The sequence below is a fragment of the Barbus barbus genome, assembly GCF_936440315.1.
Source record: "Barbus barbus genome assembly, chromosome: 21".
Lineage (NCBI taxonomy): Eukaryota > Metazoa > Chordata > Actinopteri > Cypriniformes > Cyprinidae > Barbus > Barbus barbus.
Genome location: NC_136749.1, coordinates 10,153,222 through 10,174,970, shown reverse-complemented (window position 1 = coordinate 10,174,970; position 21,749 = coordinate 10,153,222). Strand labels below are relative to the sequence as shown.

Genomic DNA, 21,749 nt, shown 5'->3' with positions numbered 1-21,749 from the left:
CTTTTTTTCTCTCAAGAGGCTCCTATACACATATAGATGTATCTTTTACATCATTTAATTCTTCAGAAAAGGATTCATAATATGAACGAGAATGACGTAATGCATGCGTCGCCTCGGCAACACACGCTGCAACAGCGAGCTCTCGGGAATGCCGATGGAGATAGGGCGAACCCGTCTCCAACCCGTCCGCCGGATCTAAGTGCGATCCCCACAATCTCACTCACCGCCGTGCCTCAGCAGCGGCGGGACCAGAACCGCGAGATCCTCGTTCACAATAAGCCCTCTCTGTCTGGGGGGAAGAAACCGCGGTGTCGGGCTTCCGAACCCAGAGAGCGGGCGCTGGATCTGATGGAAAGGAAGAAGATAGGGGATCGCCCGTCCTCATTCCCTCCACCTGATCCATCTGCGATCCCCACGAGCGCAGCCGCCACCCCGCCCTTTTCGGCAAAAGCGGGGCCGGTACCACGAGGAATGCTGGTGTAAGCTCCCTCCTCAAAGAGAGCCCTCTGAGATCAAGCATACGCAATGACAAACGCTCACAAAGCGGGCAGTCAGCTCCCTCAAGAGCTGATTCTGCGTGCTCTGCTCTCAAGCAGACCACACACGGACTGTATGCATCCCCAGCAGTGAAGAACACACAGCCTGTAATGCGATCTGCTCTTGCCCAAGTGCTAGTTCCCTGCACTTAAAGACATTTTGGAGCTTATTTCAAGTGACTGTAAAACAAACAACACTAAATAAGACTTACCTCATAGATCGACAGACACACACAGAGCAGCGGTTGCTGAATGACAAAAAGATGACGCCGGTTTCACCGCACATGCTTTTATACCAGCTGGTCATTACGTCACCTCGCCCGTGACGTCTCGCCCATCCTTTGGACAGATTTCACTTGTATTCAGAGCCGGTTACGCTGAAGCCGTCCCCAAAGCGTCTTCAGACACAGCTCGAGTTCCTGAAGAGGAACTTACCATGTCTGATGAATCAATCAATTAGCAGTTAAGACCATATCATCTATGGTTAATACTTCACCACCTGTGAGACACGTCAATAACGTTGAACCAGATTGGTTAAAAAAATGGTGCGAGAATGTTATTACAGTTTCGTCATTACTAGCTAGTTAATATCTCCAACAAGGCATCTCATACAGAGGTTAAACAGCAACTTACATTGTTGTATTGGAAATGCATTCCTGTTCAGGTAGATCACACTAAACACTTTTGATAGCGCTAGAAAGTTTACACATTTCATGAGAAACAGTTTATAAATGACTTAATTGAACTACTACAAGTATCGCTAAAACAATTTTCAACAGTACTCTGTTTATTTGAGTCCCAAATGTTATTTGTCCCAAAACAAAACCTGTTCAAGTCTCAGACCAGCCACTAAACAAAATTACAAAACAAATATTTTGAAAGTTGGTAACTAATTTCGTTTAGTGCCACTGTTGGCACAGAAATTAAACACTGCAGCTGTAAACAGGAAATGACACGTACCCAGTCTTACATCCAGCCTCTTTTCCAGGAGGAAGAGATTACGTTATGTCTGGAACCAGAACCAGTGACATTAATTCCATCTCCAGTAACGCAGAGAGAGGAAGTGACCTCAATGGGAGGAAGCAGTCCAGGTCAAGCCCCTGGAGAATTCAGCACAGAGCGCAAGGCATCTGATGTCTCACCGTCTGTAATTGAAGAGCTTGAGGAAAAAGAGGAGAAGTCTGAATCGCCGCCTGTAGACGTCAATGCAGCCAACTAAGTGGCTCGACATGAGACTTGAGCTTGTTTTGACATTTCAGTCAGCATAATCAAACAATATCAACTCCTATTTCAGGAATCAAACACCATTGTGATGGAATTCAAGTGACTGCTCGAACCCAAAATGGAAAAACAGAACTGAAAGTTACTGCACTGCTAGTGAAAACTAGGATTTTTTATTTATTAATTTTTTTTTTTGTAAGCCTTATATTATGGATGTCTGAAAAAGGAAGGCACAGAATGGGAAATCCTTGGGACTGAGAAAGGAGAGAATGAGGAAAACCAAGTTGGAGGTATGTAATTCAGGACAATGTATATGAAGAACATTCGGTTAAATATGTGCATGCTTTTACAAGGAGTGATGGCACTCGTTATTCAAAATAAAGGAACTATAGTTAATAAACCATAATGATGATAATAATATGATTATTTTCTAAGAAAACAACACAAACTTAAATATATAATTGTAAAATAGACAGTAACACAAGTTTTTTCAACCCATGCCCTTCAGAATTTCAGTTCCCACACACCATAAGAGATCAAATACACTCAATACAACACACATTCTCTCTGTTCCTCTTCAGTTTTCACCTTGTACACTTCCAAACACAATCCTTTATATCTAAAAAATAAGATTTGGCAGTTTATGACACTGCTGGGAGAAACACTGGTTCAGTACAGAAGTTTCTGTGCTGAGAATACAAAAATCAATTAACTGAAACAAACCACTGCACAATCTACACAGTTCTGTCAGCTGTTTATTCAATATGTAAGTATGTCTTCAAACCCTCATTAACTCAAGCAAATAGATGTTGTACGTACCAATCAAAAGTTTGGGGTCGGTAAGATTTTTGAAAGAACCTTCTTTTTTTATCAAGACTGCATTATTTAAACAAACATGCAATAAAAAAACAGTAATATTACAAAAAAATATTATTACAATGTAAAATAACTTTCTATTTTAACATTTTTTAAATTGTAATTTATTCTTGGGATGCCGATTCTGAATATTCAGCAGCCATTACTCCAGTCTTAAGTGTCACATGATCTCATGATTTTTCGGAAATCTTATCATTATCAACCTTGAAAACAGTTGTGCTGCTTAATATTTTTCTTGAAACGATGATAGATTTCTTTTCAGGATTATCTGATGAATAGAAAGTTCAAAACAACAGCATTTATTTTAAATAGAAATCTCATAGATTTGTCTTCACTGTCACTTTAGATCAAGTAATTGCATTTTTGCTTAATAAAATAATTAATTTCTTTCAAAAATCTTACTGACCCCAAACTTTTGAACGGTAGTGTGCATACACTGTGATGTTCTCCCATACTGTTATACAAAATTAAAAAGGAAATAACTGAGAAAAAATTAAATTGATTAAATCACCCAACAGCATTTTTTTTATTATTATTTATTTATTTATTTTTTCACATAATTGGGCCCATTTATATTTATTTGTATTTATTTAATCATTTAATTTAATTAATTAATTTTTTGTAGTAGTAAAACAAAGATATATTTCATACAGGGGTGTAACATAGCGTGCTTCCTTCTGTGTGCCGTTTGGCATGCATGAGGTTTGTCAGTGTACTCTGGAGTCCCATACAACGCTGTATAGATATTTGCACTGGACCTCAGTACTCTGAGCTGAGCCTGAGACTGACTCTGTGAGATCTGTGTGTTTAGCGACTTGATTGGCTGCTTAAAAGAGATACATGTTTTTGACTTTTTGCACTTGCATTGGTTGTTGGGTGAAGGACAGATGCCTTTTAGATTGAAAATTAACAAAAAGACACATTTCCCACTGTACTTGAGTTCTGATCCCAAATTTCTCTTTTTTTTAATCACATTTTGTTTTTGCTCTGGTTTATTCAAACATTGGCTTCAGCATGGTTTGAAATATCTAGATTAATCAAACTCATGATAAATGATGACTGAGAGGAGAAAGATGGATAGGTAAAGCCTCATAACCTCAAATGACTAAAACTACAGTAAACATTTTTGTCTTGAACAGTCCTGTTGGCGACTCGTACATGTACTTATTGTTACACCTGCAGGACCAGATGTTGATGATTGCTTTATTTTTTATAAGAAAGCATGTCATAATTTCAGTTCAAAAATATGTATTCCATTGCCTACAATTCTTTTCACTATATAATAAGGGGAGAATAGAACAGGACCTGGATTCACACACTGTAAATATCCTTTACCAAGATATCAAGGAAAAATGTCTCCACAGAATGAGAATGGAAATGGACTTTGATTCGAGTTGAAAGTGACCTCATGAACAACTCAGGCCATTTGGAATTTTCGAACTGCACAGGCATCTTCCTGTTTGTCATGGTCACTGATTATACAGTAACTATGATGCTACAAACTTTGCGTTGACTGTGTATTTGTTCATGGATGAACATGAAGCATATGCATCCCAAAGTAGGAGCAGACGTCCGGTTGAGAAACAGAAGTAACTACATCATCCTGCATTGTGATGTCATGCATGATTCACCATGGATTAAAAAAAAAAAAAAAAAAAACGTGTAGACGGACATTACGAAAGTTTCTTTGGAGGACATGTTCACCTTTGATGATTGTGTGTAATACAAACTCGGTGGTGAGAAGAAATAGCATTAATAGCTATATGAAGTCTATTGACTTGAATGAATTGATTTATTGACTGATTATTTATGCAATGTTGGGACAATGTTTATTTTTCTACAGAATTGTGTGCACTCCCTCCTGTATATGTTGGGGTACATATTATTTCACTGTTGGGCTCTTGAGGAGGCTCTGACAGATTTTTGTGTACAGTATTGTGTACTTTTTGTCACTGAAAAAAATCATATACATTTTCTTAAACATCTTGTTGTATGTCATAATGTTTTAATATAATGTTTTATATTAGCTTATATAACAATATGTAAGTCTACATCATTGCATGTAGCAGTCCAACTATAAAACTGAAACATAATTGCTATATTTTTATTCAGTGTCATAAGTTCTTATATTACGTGAAGCATACAGATCTCCAAAAGTTGCTCGCATGAAATAATATGTGCCCATTTGTTTATTTAAGAATTATACGGGGAGGGATTTAACTTTGCAGCCTGTATGATATCTATTTGTTATTTTGAGATAAATGCACCTTTGGTTGTAATGGTATCACTTGGTTTGGTGAGAATATGTCAGACTGTACATGTGATCATTCATTTTCCTCAGTTTTTTTAATCGTGAAGCAAAATGATAGTCAAACATAACGATTTCGTTATCCTCTATTTTTCACGGTAGTACGCTGTTCTGAAATCAGCATGATGTGCTAATGATGTGCAAACACAGATGTTTTACATATCTAAAGCAAAGAGAATAAATGAGTCTTAATAAACTAACCCATTGTAACCTTAATAAACTAAATGCCAATCACTGAGATATTTCCTAGGCTGTATCCAAAACTGCATAGTTCACTATACTAGCCTATATTGGCAGAGAAGACACAAATTATACTGGTAGGTCACGTGATAACGACAAATTATACATAAATGTAGTAGGCCTACGTAAAGATTACATTCATACTATACAAAACATACTTTTTTATTGGTCACAAAGGCATCATACAAATAACTAAAACCGGTGCTACTTTCGTGTATCTTTATCTTTATAGCATCGCAAACACATTCTCATTTGAGTAAAAAAAAAGCAACTGGTAGCCTATCTTGTGTTTCAGTTATCCATTGAACTGAAAATAACCTCAGAGGAGAGAGTTTTACTGTAAAGTTGTTGCAGTGTTAATCTGGTTGCTAAACTGATTGTTTTGTACATTGTAGTATGGGAACATGAAAACAAGACACCAGTGCTCTGACTGACTCTACATTATTTCTTAGTAAGACGTTTTAAAGGAATTATTCATGCACAGTTTGTCACCTGAGGGATATTAAACGACCTTGTCAGTTCAAGAGCACCAACTTCTTCATTTACTCTGCTGTGCCTGTAATTCCACTACCATATTCTCATGATCCCATTTCTGAAAACTGCCTCAAAGATGTTAATCACATAATCAACACGGCAATCACACAAAGCCAAGTCATACTGCTGCAACCAAAGGAGTGATGTCATGTTCTCTTTTATTGCTATTTATGTAAGATAAGGAATATCCGAATGAATAAATAACAAAAAGCCAAATGTATTTCCTTGGATGTAGTTGTTTATCATTTGTGTTTACAGATGAACTGATCTCAAATGGATTTTTTGTACGATTCTACTGCCATCTTTCACTACAAAACTGTCTGTTGGCATGATGCTGTAACCGGTCCTTTGTTCTACCTCTTTCCTTCGCTCTGTAAACTAGCGTACTTGTCTTTCTCTCCTCCTCTCTCTTTCCCTTCGTATGTTATCTATTACTCAAACCCTGTGTTGTCTCCTCTTGCTGGAAGATTCATATTCAGAAGAAGTAATACTTTGGATAAGAAACACTTGTGATAAAATTTATGATAATGCTGAAACACGTGGAGTCAAGCTATACAGGCACAAATCCATTCATTTGGGACTGAGTGAGCTGTAAGAGGTGTGATATAAGAAGTGCTCTGTGATACGTATATCTATGCATGCTTTACTGAAGGTTTTAAGACAGTTCTTCCAATGTGCTCTTCCTCTTCCTCCATCGGACTCTCTCTTACCCATCTCTTTTTCCTGCACGAACAAAACACCTCCCTGACCTTCAAGAATATTGCTATTCCTTTATTTTCCCCCAAAATAATGAAGAACAAATGAATAAATGAAGCAAACAAAGCATTATTGCGCACTTTGTGTATTTTTAAGACGTGGCAAAAAAGTCTGCATGCTATTCAGACCATTAAAACAAATAAAAATGAATCCGATATTCATCAGTAGTTATAATAATCAAACAAAGATTCAGATAGAATAATGACTTTGCAGCTTAAATTATGTAGTAAACAAATCAGCTTCATAATGAATGTCTATGATTAAATAAATATACCAGGTTCAGCACAAGATCAATCAACATTGTGACAAAATTATTTGTGGCACAAAAATTAATTTCAAATCAAGCTTACAGTGGCACTTACAATTGCAGTGAATGGAGTCAATAGATTAATGTTGAAATACACAATGTTTCAATATTACAGCCACAAGAAAATATTAATGTGAATGTGTTTTAGTGTGAATATCACTTTCTAACCTTTTGTGTGTAAAATTATACAAATTCATAACTTTGTTACCATGACATTGTAATGCTATAAACACAAACCCTAAAACGATAAACAGCTTTACAGCTTAAAATATTCACACAGAAGAATTAATGTACGTGCGTTTATAAAAAATATAATCTTCACTTTTTTATTTTAAATCCAAAAAACTATATTGATTGATTAACATTGATTTTTTTTTTAAAGAAAACAAAGGACAGTTGTTGTTCTAATCAATATTGTCAGAAAATGTTGTCTATTAAGCCAGTTTTATTTTAGTATTATGTACATACTATTATAGCATTTATAATTATTATTATATGTGATTATTTTAATTTTACAACAAGGAACGAGGTTCCATTAGCTAACTATATTTAATGCATCAACTAACATTAACCAATGAGCAATATATTTGCTACAATATTTATTAATCTTTATTTTAGTTAATAAAAATACAACTGTTTATTGTTGCCCTATGTTAGCTCAGGTCCATTTTTTAACATTAAAAGATAAAAAAAAAAAAGATTTTTAATAAAGTATTAATAAATGTGGCAATTAACATTAACTAATGAATTTTTAGATGTATTAAATTTAAAAATGTTAGTATTTTTCATTGTTAGTTCGTTAATTAATGTTAACAAATGGAACCTTATTGTAACCTGTTACCAAAAAAGTACTGATTTCTAGAATTTTAACTTGATTTGACAAACTTCTAATTTTATATATATTGTTTCAGCTTTATTTCAATTTCCAAAACAATTTAGAATAATTTTATTTATAGCAAACATTAACCCTGAATTGAGTTAAACTTGTATTGAACCTGACATATTGTTTTAAATTTCACATCTATACAATAAAAAACAACCTAAAAGTCAAAAATATTATTTAGTATGACTGAATGAACCTGACTATATTAGGTTACACCAAGACAAGGGTCAGATCAAATACAAATAGCTTGTTAAGGTAACAAATCTTTCATTTTTACAAACATTTAATATCAGGTATCGACTAGCAAAGAAGGAGAAGACATTCAGTGAGATGTGTCAGACCGACTGTCCATATGTACAAATGTATAGACATCAAGTGGAAAAAAAACATTTAGAAAGAAAGAGAATAGAGAGGCCTGTGAGGAGAGTAGAAAATCAACCAACAAGTCTGAAGGTGCAGCTCGTGCTGGGCTCAAAGGCGGCACCATAATATGGTTTGCCTCCCCCTGGAGTGCTAAATTTGAGAAAATTACAAACAATAGACCTATAAAGGCTCCTCATCACTCTCTCTATCAGCTTCCACCTCTCCATCAGGCACAGAATGAAGAGAGGAGAGAGGGACTGTGGAAGAAGGGGAAGGTAGTTGCTCCTGAGAGGTGCTGATGGTACTTCTGCTGCTGTTGCCTGTGGCTATATCACACTCTTTGTCGGCTGTTTGGATACAACTATCAGCGGACTCGTCTTTAGTTTCTCTTTTCGCTCCCTCGCTCCACAGCTCTCTGTCCCGTGTGGGAGAGGATGGGACAGAAGGGGAATGAGAAAGCTTTTTGGCCTTGCGTCTCGCGTCTCTGAAACTGGCCAGAGGAGGACGCAGTCGCACTCCGCTACGAGTCGAACCCTCGATTGCTTTCTGGAGCTGGGAGTGAAAAAGAGAGACGAGCAAAATGAATTACTCTAACACTCAAGCATATGAAAGGAAGTATGCAAAAATACATGTAGACAAAGACAATCCATACCTCTTTTAGCGCGACCACCCCAACCAGTTTACCAATACTAGTTACATACGCATGACTGAGACCCAGCAGAGAGAACAGAGTGTGAGTCTGAAACAAACAAGCAAACATTATATTCATGCATGTATGTGTATATATTAGGGCTGTCGGTTTAATACATAATAAAGATCATTTAATTAATTGGCACATTTAATCAACCCACCCCACTCTGGACCTATATAGGTTATCTGACATTTCATACAAATGATTAGTGATAAACAAGATGCATTGCATGACGCACTAGATAAAATACAGTTACAGTGCACCTGAAATTTAAGATATTGGGGCATTATAATATACAATATGAGATATCTGGGAGTTTTTGTGCCATATTTATATTATGGTGTTTAGTTTAGCCCATTCATAAAGAGAGACATTTATATAATTCCTGAATTAATCAGTTGTTTGAACGAATGGAATGAATGAATGACTCAGTTAATTACTTATTAGGACATTTATTGCCACCTACTGGCAGTTTTAGTTTCTTATTTAGAGTTTTATTTTATTTAAAAAAAATCCCCTATTTACGTATTAATAAAAACATCAATATGCATTTAAAACCCATTAATCTCATTAATGGCATTATTTATGCAATTATAATTGCAGTGTAAATGCATTCATGCCACCTCCGAGCTGCAATAAATGTCTGTAAATATAACCAACTCAGATGGTATTCAAGAGCTTCTGAAATATATATATTATATATATATATATATATAATGTTCATTGTAGCCTAAAAATTCATGTGTAATAACTTCTATGTTGAATCAAATAAAATATTTCTTGCCTATTTGATGCTTTTCACATTTAACACAAAAATTACTTATCTTTCTGCCAAATTTGATGTGTGATTAATTTACAATTAGATTAATTAATCACCACATTAAATAAAATATCTAAATAAAATTGTATTTTATATATACATAATTTATTATTATTATTATATGAATGCAAATATTTATAAATATAGTAACTATTTTTACATTTTTGTTTGGTTCTGGTTTATTTTTTGTGTTGTTGTTTTGAAAATCTAATAAAAAGAAAATAATTTTTTTTTTTTCATAATTTCATACGCATAAACTCCTGAATGCAGGATACAACGATGTTGTTTTTATCAAAAAACACATTTCCTTGCGGGCATGAAATAATGAGAGCTTTGGACTGACATTCACATACAGATAAAAGTCTAAATCATGATTCACTTGGAAAAACATAATTCCTCAATATAATACACAGTATTTCATATGCGATCTCAATCGGATTGAGGATTACCTTATGCAAAGATGTTCTCTCCACCAGCTGAAAAGGAGAGGGGTCAACACGGATCTGATCAATGTCAATCGGCTTATCCAGCTCTTCCTCTTCCCAGGCTTTGATCTGAACACCCCAATACAACATAATCAGGGTCAGTCATGTCACTGCGAGTGACTGACAGCTCACAGACAGCTTTGGAACAGATGTGCTAATTGTGGCCGCTTGTCTGGACTGCAGTGGAAATAAATCAGTTCATCACCCTACCTCTTCTGGAGTCATGTTATCAACTACAGGAGGAGCTGCAGGACTCTACAGAGAGAGGAATGAGAGGTAGATGGAGGGTCAGAACAGAAGTAGTACATGAATGTTTGGAGGATAACATCATAATTCACTAAAAATAACCCCGTAAATGTTTCATCTTGTTTAGTGACTCCAAATGCACTACACAGCATGTTTAACGCCACCTGCTGGTGTGAGCTGATCATTTTGGAACGTGAAAGGACACAAATGAGTCACAACTGGACTTTAAAATGCAAGAATATAAAAATGTGCGATTTCTCTCTATTGACAGTTCAAATATACAAGCTACATCATTAAACAGAAATTGTTAAAGAAATATTTTACATGGAAGAACAGAACCAAAAGTTAAAAGCAATTAATTTTACAGTATTTACCAAGACAGATTGTTATTGTATGAAATTATGATTAGGAAACCAATTAAATATCATAAGTCTATAATTTTAGGCATTTATGTAATAGGCTGAGCAGACACATATTATATTTTTCCCTTTTTGTTTGCTGCTTTATTATTTTGTATTATAATAATTTTTTACTATATACGTTTTAAGGGAGTAAAAAGTAATAAATAAATAAAAAATGTGTGCACTCTCAGGCTTCTCAGGATCCACGTGCTGTCAAATACCATAGACAATAATTTATAAAATATTTACAATGGAGGTCTATGGGGTAAGGTACATAACTTAATGAAATAAAATATATATTTTACAAAATTAAAGATATAATTATTGTCTGAGATAATTAACAGCAAGTCATAGATGATTTCCCGCTTTAAACTTGTGTACTCATGTTAACTCTGCTCATGTCTTCAGCCAGTCCTTGTAAGTGACAATTATGCTCAAAGACACACCTCTGGCTCAGTCTGCCCTGATGAGGAAGATGAGGAGAAAAGACGACGAAGAGTCCTCCTCATAGACTGTAGGGCACCTGTTACATAAATAACGCTGGTTCACTATTTATTTGTGACTATTTAAGTCTATTAAGACTATTTAAGTCTTGATATCACAAACCTGTTCTGGTAAACATTTAGCTGGTATAAATGAGCTTGAATTCTAACAGTAGGTCTGTATGCTGAATTGCTGAATTGATGTAGAGTTGCATACCAATCAGCAAGAACATCTGAGAACTTGTTGCCAGGTAACAATAAACATAAACTCACCAGATGTGGTGTGATTAGTGGAGACGTCTGTGGTTTTGGTGGACCCCAGTGGGCCGTTGCACTCTTCAGAGACTGTGTTACCCTGTAATCATTTTAGTTACAGCATAAGATTCGTACACTCCAATTTCTGATTTTCAGAAAAGAACATTTATTTGGCATAAAGCTCTGCTTATTGATGTCAGATCAGAGAACTTAAAATCCACCTCTGAGCAAAAACAAACAGAGAACAAAGACGTTCTCGGGAATAACAGTGTGTGAGCACACTTTTGGAGCTCTTCTCACCTTGTCTCCATTCTCCTCTCCAACCTCCTCATCCACAAAGGCGAAGGACTCCCAGTTGACCTGTGACCCCAGGCCGGACACGCCCTCACCTCGGATATAAACCCGCCTCTCGGCTGAGAGCCACCAATCCAAGGCGGCCTGAAGTTCACATCTCTCAATGGAGCCCAATAGAATCATTGACTCTGGGCGTGGAAAAATAATTGACAACATTTTTTAAATTCAAATTTTTGCCAAAAGGAATCATTACTCACCTACACATTTTAGACAATCCTGTTGAACAGACCAGCTTAGTTGGTCATCATCAGCATACATTAACTGGCTTACTGGTAGACTAGTTTAACCTAATTAATTTTGCTGATGAACAGCGTGGCTATGGTACAGAAGCTGTGGTCACACTTTATTTTAAGGTCCAATTCTTGCTATTAACAAACCATTAACTACTAAATTTTCCTCAATGAACTACTAATTTGCTGCTTATTAATAGTAAGGTAGTTGTTTAATTTAGATATTGGGTAGGATTAGGGATGTAGAATATGGCAATGCACAATATTTGCTTTATAAGTACTAATAAACAGCTAATATGTTAATAATCGGCATGCTAATAAGCAACTAGTTAATAGTGAGAATTGGTACCTATACTAAAGTATTACCAAAGCTGTATCTGCCTTTATACCTCATAATTGCAAACTTTGTTTCCCGTAATTGCACTTTTATTTCTCACAGTGTGACTTTATATTTTGCAGCGCGACTTTATTTGGTAACATTTTAGAATAGGGAAGACTATTCATGTTAACTAGTTGCTTATTGTCACGGTGCACACAGCAGGGAGGAACAAGGAGACGAGGATGTAACTCAAAACAAAGGACTTTAATGTCGACATCAAGGTAGGGCAAGACAGGACAAGGCAAGGCAGACATCGACATCAAACACCGGGGAGTAACGAGTAGACCAGACGACATAACACTGAACAGACAGGCCTATAAATACTCAGCATAATCAAGGAAAACAGGGCTGGACAAGAATAAACTACTAATGACATGAAACTAGGACAGGAAACAAACCAAATATGGATACAAGAGGCAGGAACACATGACACACACGACAGAGGACTGACACTTATTAGCATACATATCACTACCATATTGGATTTTTTTTAGTACTTATAAAACACATATTAATGCATGACTATATTCTAGATCCCTTAACCCTACACAATACCTGAACATAACTACTATAACAACTACCGTAACTTACTGCTGTATGAGTAAGCAGCACAATTCAGGGAAACTTGTTCATAATAGTGAATGTGTAACAATTGTGACTGTTTCTCATAATTACTTCACCTAATTGCAACTTTATACATGGCAATGTGACTTTATTAACTTACACGTAATTGTGATTTTAGTTTTTGCAACTGCAACTTTATATCTGATAATGTGATTTTATATATATTTTCTCACAATTGCAATTTTTTTCTCACATTTGCAGCTTTATTTCTGATAATGTCACTATTTTTTATATTTAACCATCTCACAATGCTTTTTTTTTTCTGGTGAAAATGGGCTTCTATACTATATAAGTACTATATATATACTATCTGTCACTATAACAAATTCCTCGTATGTGTAAACAGACCTGGCCAATAAAGCTCATTCTGATTCTGATTCTGATTCTGATAATGCAGTATGACTTCATATCTTAGAGTTGTGACTGTTTTCTCATAATTGTGTCTTTATTTCTCTCAATTGCGACTTGCTATGTCACAATTCTTGCAATGTCACTTTAAATGTCACAACTGTGACTATTTCACTTAATTGAAAATATATTTTTCGTAATTGAAACTGTATCTTACAATGTGACTATATCATAATTGAGAATTTAATTGTGACGTTTTTCTTGGAACTGTGACTTTATTTCTCATAAACTGACTATTTATGATTAGCACAATTACCTTTTTTATTTTTTACTCTGAGGCAGAAATGGCTTTCCGTACTATATCTTGCAGAGTGTCTTCATATCTCACAATTTCGACCTTCTTCAATATGTCACAATGTGAATTTTTCTTTGTAATTGTGGCTATATTTCTCATAAAGTGACTATTTTTTCCCCTCACAATTACCACCATTTTTTGACTTGATGGCTACGGGTTTCCATTCTATGGTGTTCTACCATCTTTAATAGGAAATTCAATCTGGTCTAAACTGGCCTTTTCAATAGGAAATATAATTAGCAATTTGAATACAAAGTGGTTTGTTCACCCAACACAGACCTTTGGAGTCGACGAGCGGGATGGTTTTGAGAGACGTGGACTCCAGGAGATCTCTCAGCTCTCTGTAAGTGGACTGAGCTGACAGAAACGTTATTTTCTTCACCATGATGTCCTCCACAAAGATATTATATTTACTGCCATTCAGAGAAAGAGAGAGACAGATATTTTATGTCAAAAGACCAAGACAGTTTCTGTGATATTTTTCATTTCCCTTCTGTGGGACAGAACCATCAAATAAACCTCTAAAGAAGTTATATTGTTTGAAGGGAAAAGAGGTCAAAGATACTATCATATATTCAGATCTAATATCACGTCTAAAAATACACCAGTCTCTAGAGATCTAGTAGTGGTACCTGATGTGGCCAATGCCGAGCTCTGGAAGATAGGGCAGTTTTTTGACCTGAATGATGGAGTCATAAAGAGAAGGCTGTAGACCCTGTGCCACCATGTTGGCGAGAATCACGGCCACCATCATGGGCAGGATGTGTGAGATTTGACCCGTCAGTTCAAAACAGATGACTGCTGTTGAAACCGTGTGTGTGACGGCTCCTGTCATGGCTGCTGCCCCTACATATACACACACACACAGGGAGAAGCAGGGGGTTAGATGCAGAAAATTCTAAAGGGGAAGCATACGAGAAGAATAAATCTGCTACTTTAAGAGTAAAACTGGATTTTAGGGGTGTGAAGGACTAGCTGGAAGGGGAATATCTGCAGACCTATCACTGCATAGCCTCCAGGCAGGATTTGGTACACGATCCCATCAAACAGAATTCCGTTCGGAAACAGCGTGGCCATGATCTCACCCACCAAACGGCCGAATGCTGCTCCTGCTTGTTTCAGAAACACTATCATATTATCTCAGTCACATTGCAATTAAAATCAATATATGAATCTCATTATGTTATTATTTTTACCCTCTAAGGTATCATATTTGCTATTTATGATTCTAAATTATTAACGTGATCAAAACTTTGCTGAAAAATCTGTTGCCTTCTTTCATCTGACTGATAGTTTATACATTTTAACAGCCAAAAGCTTTTAGTATAGCTAATTCTAAAAATGTCCACATGGCACATGTCTTTTTGATGCCAAATCTTTCAAATTTTAATGAAGTAAATGCAAGAACACCTTTTACATTGTTAGTAATATTTCAAGATAAACACTTACTAGACTAAAGCTACTTGTACTTGATGCATACATCATTTTTAGAAAAATAATTTTAAAATGTGAGTATCAAATACTATACATCTGGCTTTTGAGAAATGATTATTTTTACTTTTACATAGCTCCCTCATCATTATATTGTACTGAATTATATGTTTTGCCCCCACAACAAAAAAACTCCAGAGCTTTAATCATAAAACTAAGCATTTAAATACCATCTTACAAACCTACTGCTATTACTGAAAGATATAGCATGAAAACAGATATTTATATGTGTTTTATGTATAAGCAGTCTGCTATTCTGTTATAAACATCTCATTTACATTACAAGTTACCAGAATTGCATCTTACTTTGGCCAAATAAATATCAGCAATTGAACTAAAGTGCAAAGTTTTGCTCCGTTTTGGTCCTCTGAATAAAATTTTGGTGTTTTTTCCTTAAGCATGAGCACCGTATTCTCCTATATTAAGCTATATGAGACATAAAAGTACAAAAATATGCACTTTTTTATTTATTTATTATTCAAATTTAACTGTTCCATTTAAAAGAATATATATGCATTTTTCTGACTATTATTTTACAAGTCAGGCTTCACAAGATTAATATTACACTAGCCATACCCACTAAATATTTGTTTTAAATATAATGTTTTATTTAAGCTACATCAGGACTTATATAACTTATATATACTTATATAAACAAAATGATACTTCCAATATAGAAAGCCAAATGAACTGCTAGGTCTCAGAATGTTACATGATAAGCTAATAAAACAGAATGACTGACCCAATATAAAAACAGGCATGAAGGCTCCAGAAGGGACCGGCATTGTAGTAGAGACCGCAGACATCCAGAACTATAAATGCATGGGAGACAAAAACGAAATTAGCATTTACTCAGCATACATGATGGAATCTGGTTACAGAAATATTTCTACAACAAACGAGCACCTTCATGATGAAGAAGAGGAGAAGGATGACGAAGACGCTGACTTGTGGGTGGAGCCAGGCAGCAGAGCGACCCAAACCAGGTGGAGCTGGTGAACCCCAGATCTTTGTCCACGTGAAGTTATCAAACAGTGAATTAATGCACTCTCTGGGCATCAGCTGCGTGACATATAAAAGATGTAGCAGTGAAGGGAAACTGCTTCTGCCTGGTGAGTCTCAAGCAGCTCTTTAATGGCAGTGTTATGGTTCAATAAACTAGTTAATCAAAGCTACATTTTGTTACAATGGAATGGTGTAGGAACTGGTACGTACTGTAGGTAATCTCACAATTTAAAAATGCAATTTTTTACACACACACAAAAAAGCAATCTATAGAAATATCAGCAATATGATAAATACGCAGTGCATGTTCAAAGGCTGTTTTTAAAATTTGGTTCTTGCAAACAAAAGAAAAGGCTTCTGAACTGGTTAAGTTTCAGTAACACTGCTCTATGCACATCTACTTAAAATGTACAGTATGTGTGCAAAATATCCAAGCAAATACACACCTCTCCAGCCATGAACTGGCCGAAGCCCGGAGGAAATGTGAAGGAGGCTATAATTAGTGTCACGGCACCAGGGTAAATCAACCGGCTACAACAAACACACTCAGATATAATAACCACTGTAATGGTGTATTGTCATAACATTTTGATGTTATTAATGTCACTATCAATGTCATATTTAATACAAGTAAAATAATAAAACAATAAGCTAATTTTAAAGTTAAAACTGGTTTAAGAAAAGAGTTTGTGTAAATGGTGACTTGCTGTTTAGTAAGGAATTGTGTAAGCGCCGTTGGTCTCCTCATGATCAGAACAACTTGTCTGTTCAGATAGACAAAGAACGCCCCTAGAAACCCACATGAGATCCTACAAACACAAACACATTTAGAAACTGTCAAAAATTGTGACATTGATTTAAAGATGCACATATACATAATTAATAACTACACATACTGTACATGTATGTATATAGACACACACTAACCCACACACCCGATTATTGCAAAAGCTGGCAGTTCCTGAAGGTCAAACGGGAAATCCATACGAAAGTTTGTACGAAACAGCGCTGTTATCGTAACTGAGGAAAAAAAACTTGTTTTAGTCATATTTAGTCAAAATCACTGTTGTCCTGAATATCAGTGCTGATATTTACAACTACAAAAAGTATTGCTTTTATATAACAGGTCAATATTAAGTAGATGCATTTACACTTTGCCTATTTCTTCATCCAATGCAATAGTTACAAATGAAGATAAAGCAGGATGAAATGTTGCTGGACTTCAAGTCAATAGTGGTGTCTGTTTACTTAAACACAATTATATGGAATGACATAGTAGAGTGAATAATTCAGTGACTCACTCATCTACTACTGTAACAATATAACCTGCAAAACAAGTCACTAAAAACCACCGAAAGTCGGTCTGGAACATGCAAACGCACGAGCAGACTGACAGAATCTGTGAAAGTTCTCAGTGCTGTTGGACTGTACATCATCACTTTTGGAACATTGCTTGACTGATCAAAACTGAGGACTAGAAATAAATGTTGGAGAATGTATTTAATTTATAGAGCTCAGTAAGCAATGGACAGCTTGACATATAGCATGAAATTAATTAATTATTCATTTATCATATCTGTTTGTGTGTGTGTGCGTCTCACCAGAATCTTTGTTCCACACTGACAGTACTCGGAATATGAAGGCACTGAATGTGGCAGCAAAATATCCTCTCCAGTAATTCCTCACAGCAAAATATGTCGACGTGACCTCAATACTGAACAACACACCTGAGAGATAAAGTGAGCAAGAGTAAAAATAGATAAAAAAGAAAGTTAAATAACAGCAGAGAAAGCAATTTAGAGAGAGAACATGAGAGTGCAAGAGAGGTGAATAGTAATAACAAAAACAAACAATAATAATCAGTGCTGTCAAACAATTAATCGCATCCAAAATAAACGTTTTAGTTTACATAATGTATGTGTGTGTACTGTATATATAAATAATGTATGTGTGTGTACTGCATATATAAATACACACACATACAGTATGTATTCTGAAAATATTTACATGCACATACATATATATTTATATTCTTATATTGTATATTATATATAAATATATTTAATATGTAAACATAACATAATTTTCTTAAATATATACATGCATGTGTTTGTATTTATATATACATAATAAATATACGCAGTATACACACATATATTATGTAAACAAAAAACTTTTATTTTGGATGCAATTAATCATTTGACGGCACTAATTTTAGTTGAAAATAATCATCAATTGATAAATAATTTGATTAATAATTTTTTTTTTTTTTAAATAATGTCTGTTTTCAAACAGATTTCCCCAAACACTCCCCCATCTGCCATTGGTCAATCAAACAGTTAACCCTGCCCCAAACTCACTCCATTGGTTGAGACAGTGTTGCTGTGTCAGGCAGGTCAGTATGCACAAACAAACCACCAAAGTAATAGAATGCAATACATTTAGGTTCCAAGAGTAAAAATCCCAAACATTTTCTCCATAGGTTAATTGGGTAACACTTTAGTATAGGGACCAGTTCTCACTATTAACTACTTGCTTATTAGCATATTTTATATTGGCTGTTTATGCACCACCATATTCTACATCCCACGTCCTACCAAATACCTTAACTTAAAAACTGCCTTACTAAATATTAATAAGCAACAAATTAGGAGTTTATTGAGGCAAAAGTCATTGTTAATGGTTTGTTTATGGCGAGAATTGTAACTTATATAGTCTGCACTATTTCAACTTATTTGATGATGAAAAACAATGCTGCCCATGATTCTGTAGAGAAATCAGACAAGCAAATATAAAACAAAAAAACACTTCTGAAACCAAGGCTGCAGCAACGTGCACACTATAAGAGTGATAATATTAGGCTATCTAAGGAATAACTGATGACGGCCCGTTGAATTATTAGAAAAAAATGCACACCCGAGGTGGTAATGGGGCCTCAGGGTTGGCATTATTTTCTAATAATTCAATGGACCAGAATCATTATGCATATACTATGGTTGCCACACCTCAAATATTGTTCAGATGTTGTATTTAAAGGCATTCATAAGGTTTTTGCCTTAAAATGTTCTCGTGATAGGATTCATTTTTTACGCATCTCTTCCAACTTGCTAATTACATTATATTAAAATGTAATTTCAGATCTAGTAAGGAGATTTGAGCCATTGATAGCAGAATAATACAGTTAATAATGAAGTTATTAGACAAACAGATAGATAGAAAGAGAGAGATCAAGCATTTGTGAAGTCTGTGCATCTCTCAAGTGTTCGCAGCAGCATCTACTAATAGCGAAACTGTAAGTTCATCTGTTTCAAGAACAGCGCCATATTACCTCGCTTGTGAGAAATGACACTCAGCTTTTTTACTGATAAAATCGTCAGAGCAGCACTGACAACACGTTTCTGTGCACGTGCATGTTTCCGTGTGAGTCCTTACAGTATGTGTGTGCGGTTGTATGCGAGAGAGTGGGAGAAATGTGCTGTCCGTACATAATTAAACATAACTTTGTAGCAAGAACATGGAAATAATCAATCATTTTTTTCCAACTTCAGTTTCTATATTTATGTGTTTGGTCAGTGTTGTTGTGGGTTCTGGTTCTTTTGCTGTTGTAAAGACCTTTGAAATAACTGAAATCGTTTGGTGAAGTGATATGGACACGTGGTCAACACCTGTATAGAACTATATGTCATGCGCTTCCCTGAAAATAATCGCACACCATAAACATTCGTTAACCGATCAGATTCAAGTATTCAATAGCCCCATAGCATAAAATAGTAATAAGAGTAATATTACTGCAAAAGTGTACACTTTTTACACTTGAATTAACCTACCAGTGGCTTATAGTTCTTTTTTACATATTAAGAAAGTATTTGATTTGAAAAAATACTTCATGATACTTTCACACAAAAACACTTTTTAAAATCCACATGAGCTCTCTAAAAGTACTTTAAATGTTCTGGTACACTCTTTATCACGCTCTCCTCTGAGTATACACACTCTTTAAGACACACAAAACATGCACAGCATATGAATTTATAACACACGGGTGCTTTTAACTGTGAAGTGTTGATGAGCTTAATTATTCAGCAGGCATCAAGCTGAAAAAGAAGGAAGAAACCCCGTTGAAAACAACGGGGATAGAAAGAAGGGGAGATTTTTACCTCCAAGGGGAGTCCCAAAACAGCAGCCCACCCCAACAGCACATCCTACTGTCAGTATGTCTGTGTAACCATAAGGGTTCTACTGAAACCAAGACAGAAGAGAGAGAAAGAGAGAGAGGGAGTTTGAGGTGAAGGCAGAAAAGAAGAACGGGAGTGTTAGAGGGGAGGGAGATGAAGGGATGTAAAAAAAAGAAGAATAGATTAGGAATGTCAGCGGGTACATTGCGTGGAAGGAAGAGAGAAGTAAACATGAAAGAGAAATAAGAAGAAAGAGTAGAGCCGAATGAAAGGAGAAATAAAGTGAATTATGGATAAAGAGCAAAGGAAAAAAAAAAGGATTTTGTGTGTACACAATTGTGTGGATTCGTTCAATGTGGCAAAGAAAGGCAAACCAAAGCTTTACACACATACCAACTAAGCATAAAAACACTAAAAAAAAGAGAATGGAGATGAGAGGGATGAACATCGTGTTTTAAACTAATATACAGAGTGCATATATACATAATACAAAGCAATGCATGCTGGGTAAAAGTGGCTGTGACTTGCCTCCCACTGGGGCAGCGAAACAGGTGGCCACTCCCACCGCACAGGCACACACCAGCAGATCCTGAACATGGGCACTATTCTGGGTCATTTGGGTGGGGTTAAAATAACAGCATCAGAACACACACGTCCAAGACACATGCCAAAAAATACCATCACTATTAATACAGACAGACAAAAATAATGAGGTGTTGGGGAGAGACAATGAGACAGGGACAAAAAAGAGAATACAGGGAATGAGAGGAGAGAAATATGCAATTAGTATGACTGGTATTTATTTCAATTCATAAACATTAGACACGCAGACAAACTGTAATATTAAACCGAGTATAGCATTCAAAAGCAGTTCATCATAATCCTTAACTGTTGATCAGAGACAGGTTTTGACATCTGTCTACTCATAAAATAACTCGTGATGGCTGTGGTGTGGAGTGGGAATTGATATGCCAATGAGAGGTAACTAGATCCTAGATCAGCAATTAAGGTCAGCAGCTTCTGAAGACTAACTCACACGTCTCAACTCAACTCGTGCCACACATACACACAGGCGAACAAGCTCACAGGGGCTGGTTTTTACCTCATACACACCGGTGAAGATGGACATGACCTTGCTCAGCACTGCCGCACATATACTGGCAATATGCACAAAAGGACCCTGAGGATTTAATGGAGGTTATGAATCAATAAAACTGCAGCAGATGAACAATCTATGAGGAGAGTTTATGTAACAAAATTAATTAGTGATGCAACCAGTTAGCAAGATAACTGAACTAATGAATGAACAGAAGAATATGAGAACAAGAGAATGGGGATAAATGGATGGATGCACAGACCGGTTTGACAGACAGACAGACAGACA

At 35.7% G+C, this 21,749-nt stretch overlaps 2 protein-coding genes across 5 annotated transcripts in view; one reads left to right on the top strand and one right to left on the bottom strand.

The window, feature by feature from the left end:
- Positions 1-2,170, top strand: part of LOC306886928 (uncharacterized protein) — an 81,484-nt gene extending 79,314 nt beyond the window's left edge. For 3 of the 4 annotated variants that reach the window (XM_079444305.1, XM_079444304.1, XM_079444307.1), the window contains one exon: positions 1,525-2,161. In XM_079444305.1, the coding sequence (XP_079300431.1) occupies positions 1,525-1,755 (231 nt within the window). In that variant the 3' untranslated portion in view covers positions 1,756-2,161. Of the gene's footprint in view, positions 1-1,524 lie in introns of all 4 variants that reach the window. The other variant, XM_079444306.1, reaches the window with a different exon arrangement.
- Positions 2,171-6,545: 4,375 nt separating this feature from the next.
- LOC306886911 (chloride channel protein 1-like) overlaps positions 6,546-21,749 on the bottom strand; it is a 30,570-nt gene continuing 15,366 nt past the window's right edge. The window contains exons 6-23 of the mRNA XM_079444277.1: positions 21,468-21,545; positions 20,894-20,972; positions 17,792-17,917; positions 17,126-17,210; positions 16,898-16,999; positions 16,637-16,721; positions 16,092-16,247; positions 15,928-15,997; positions 14,693-14,803; positions 14,327-14,540; positions 13,974-14,107; positions 11,705-11,886; positions 11,423-11,504; positions 11,114-11,190; positions 10,231-10,275; positions 9,985-10,089; positions 8,677-8,763; positions 6,546-8,576 (exon numbers count right to left, since the gene is read on the bottom strand). Coding sequence (XP_079300403.1) covers positions 8,205-8,576; positions 8,677-8,763; positions 9,985-10,089; positions 10,231-10,275; positions 11,114-11,190; positions 11,423-11,504; positions 11,705-11,886; positions 13,974-14,107; positions 14,327-14,540; positions 14,693-14,803; positions 15,928-15,997; positions 16,092-16,247; positions 16,637-16,721; positions 16,898-16,999; positions 17,126-17,210; positions 17,792-17,917; positions 20,894-20,972; positions 21,468-21,545 — 2,190 coding nt within the window. The 3' untranslated portion in view covers positions 6,546-8,204. The remainder of the gene's footprint in view (positions 8,577-8,676; positions 8,764-9,984; positions 10,090-10,230; positions 10,276-11,113; positions 11,191-11,422; positions 11,505-11,704; positions 11,887-13,973; positions 14,108-14,326; positions 14,541-14,692; positions 14,804-15,927; positions 15,998-16,091; positions 16,248-16,636; positions 16,722-16,897; positions 17,000-17,125; positions 17,211-17,791; positions 17,918-20,893; positions 20,973-21,467; positions 21,546-21,749) is intronic.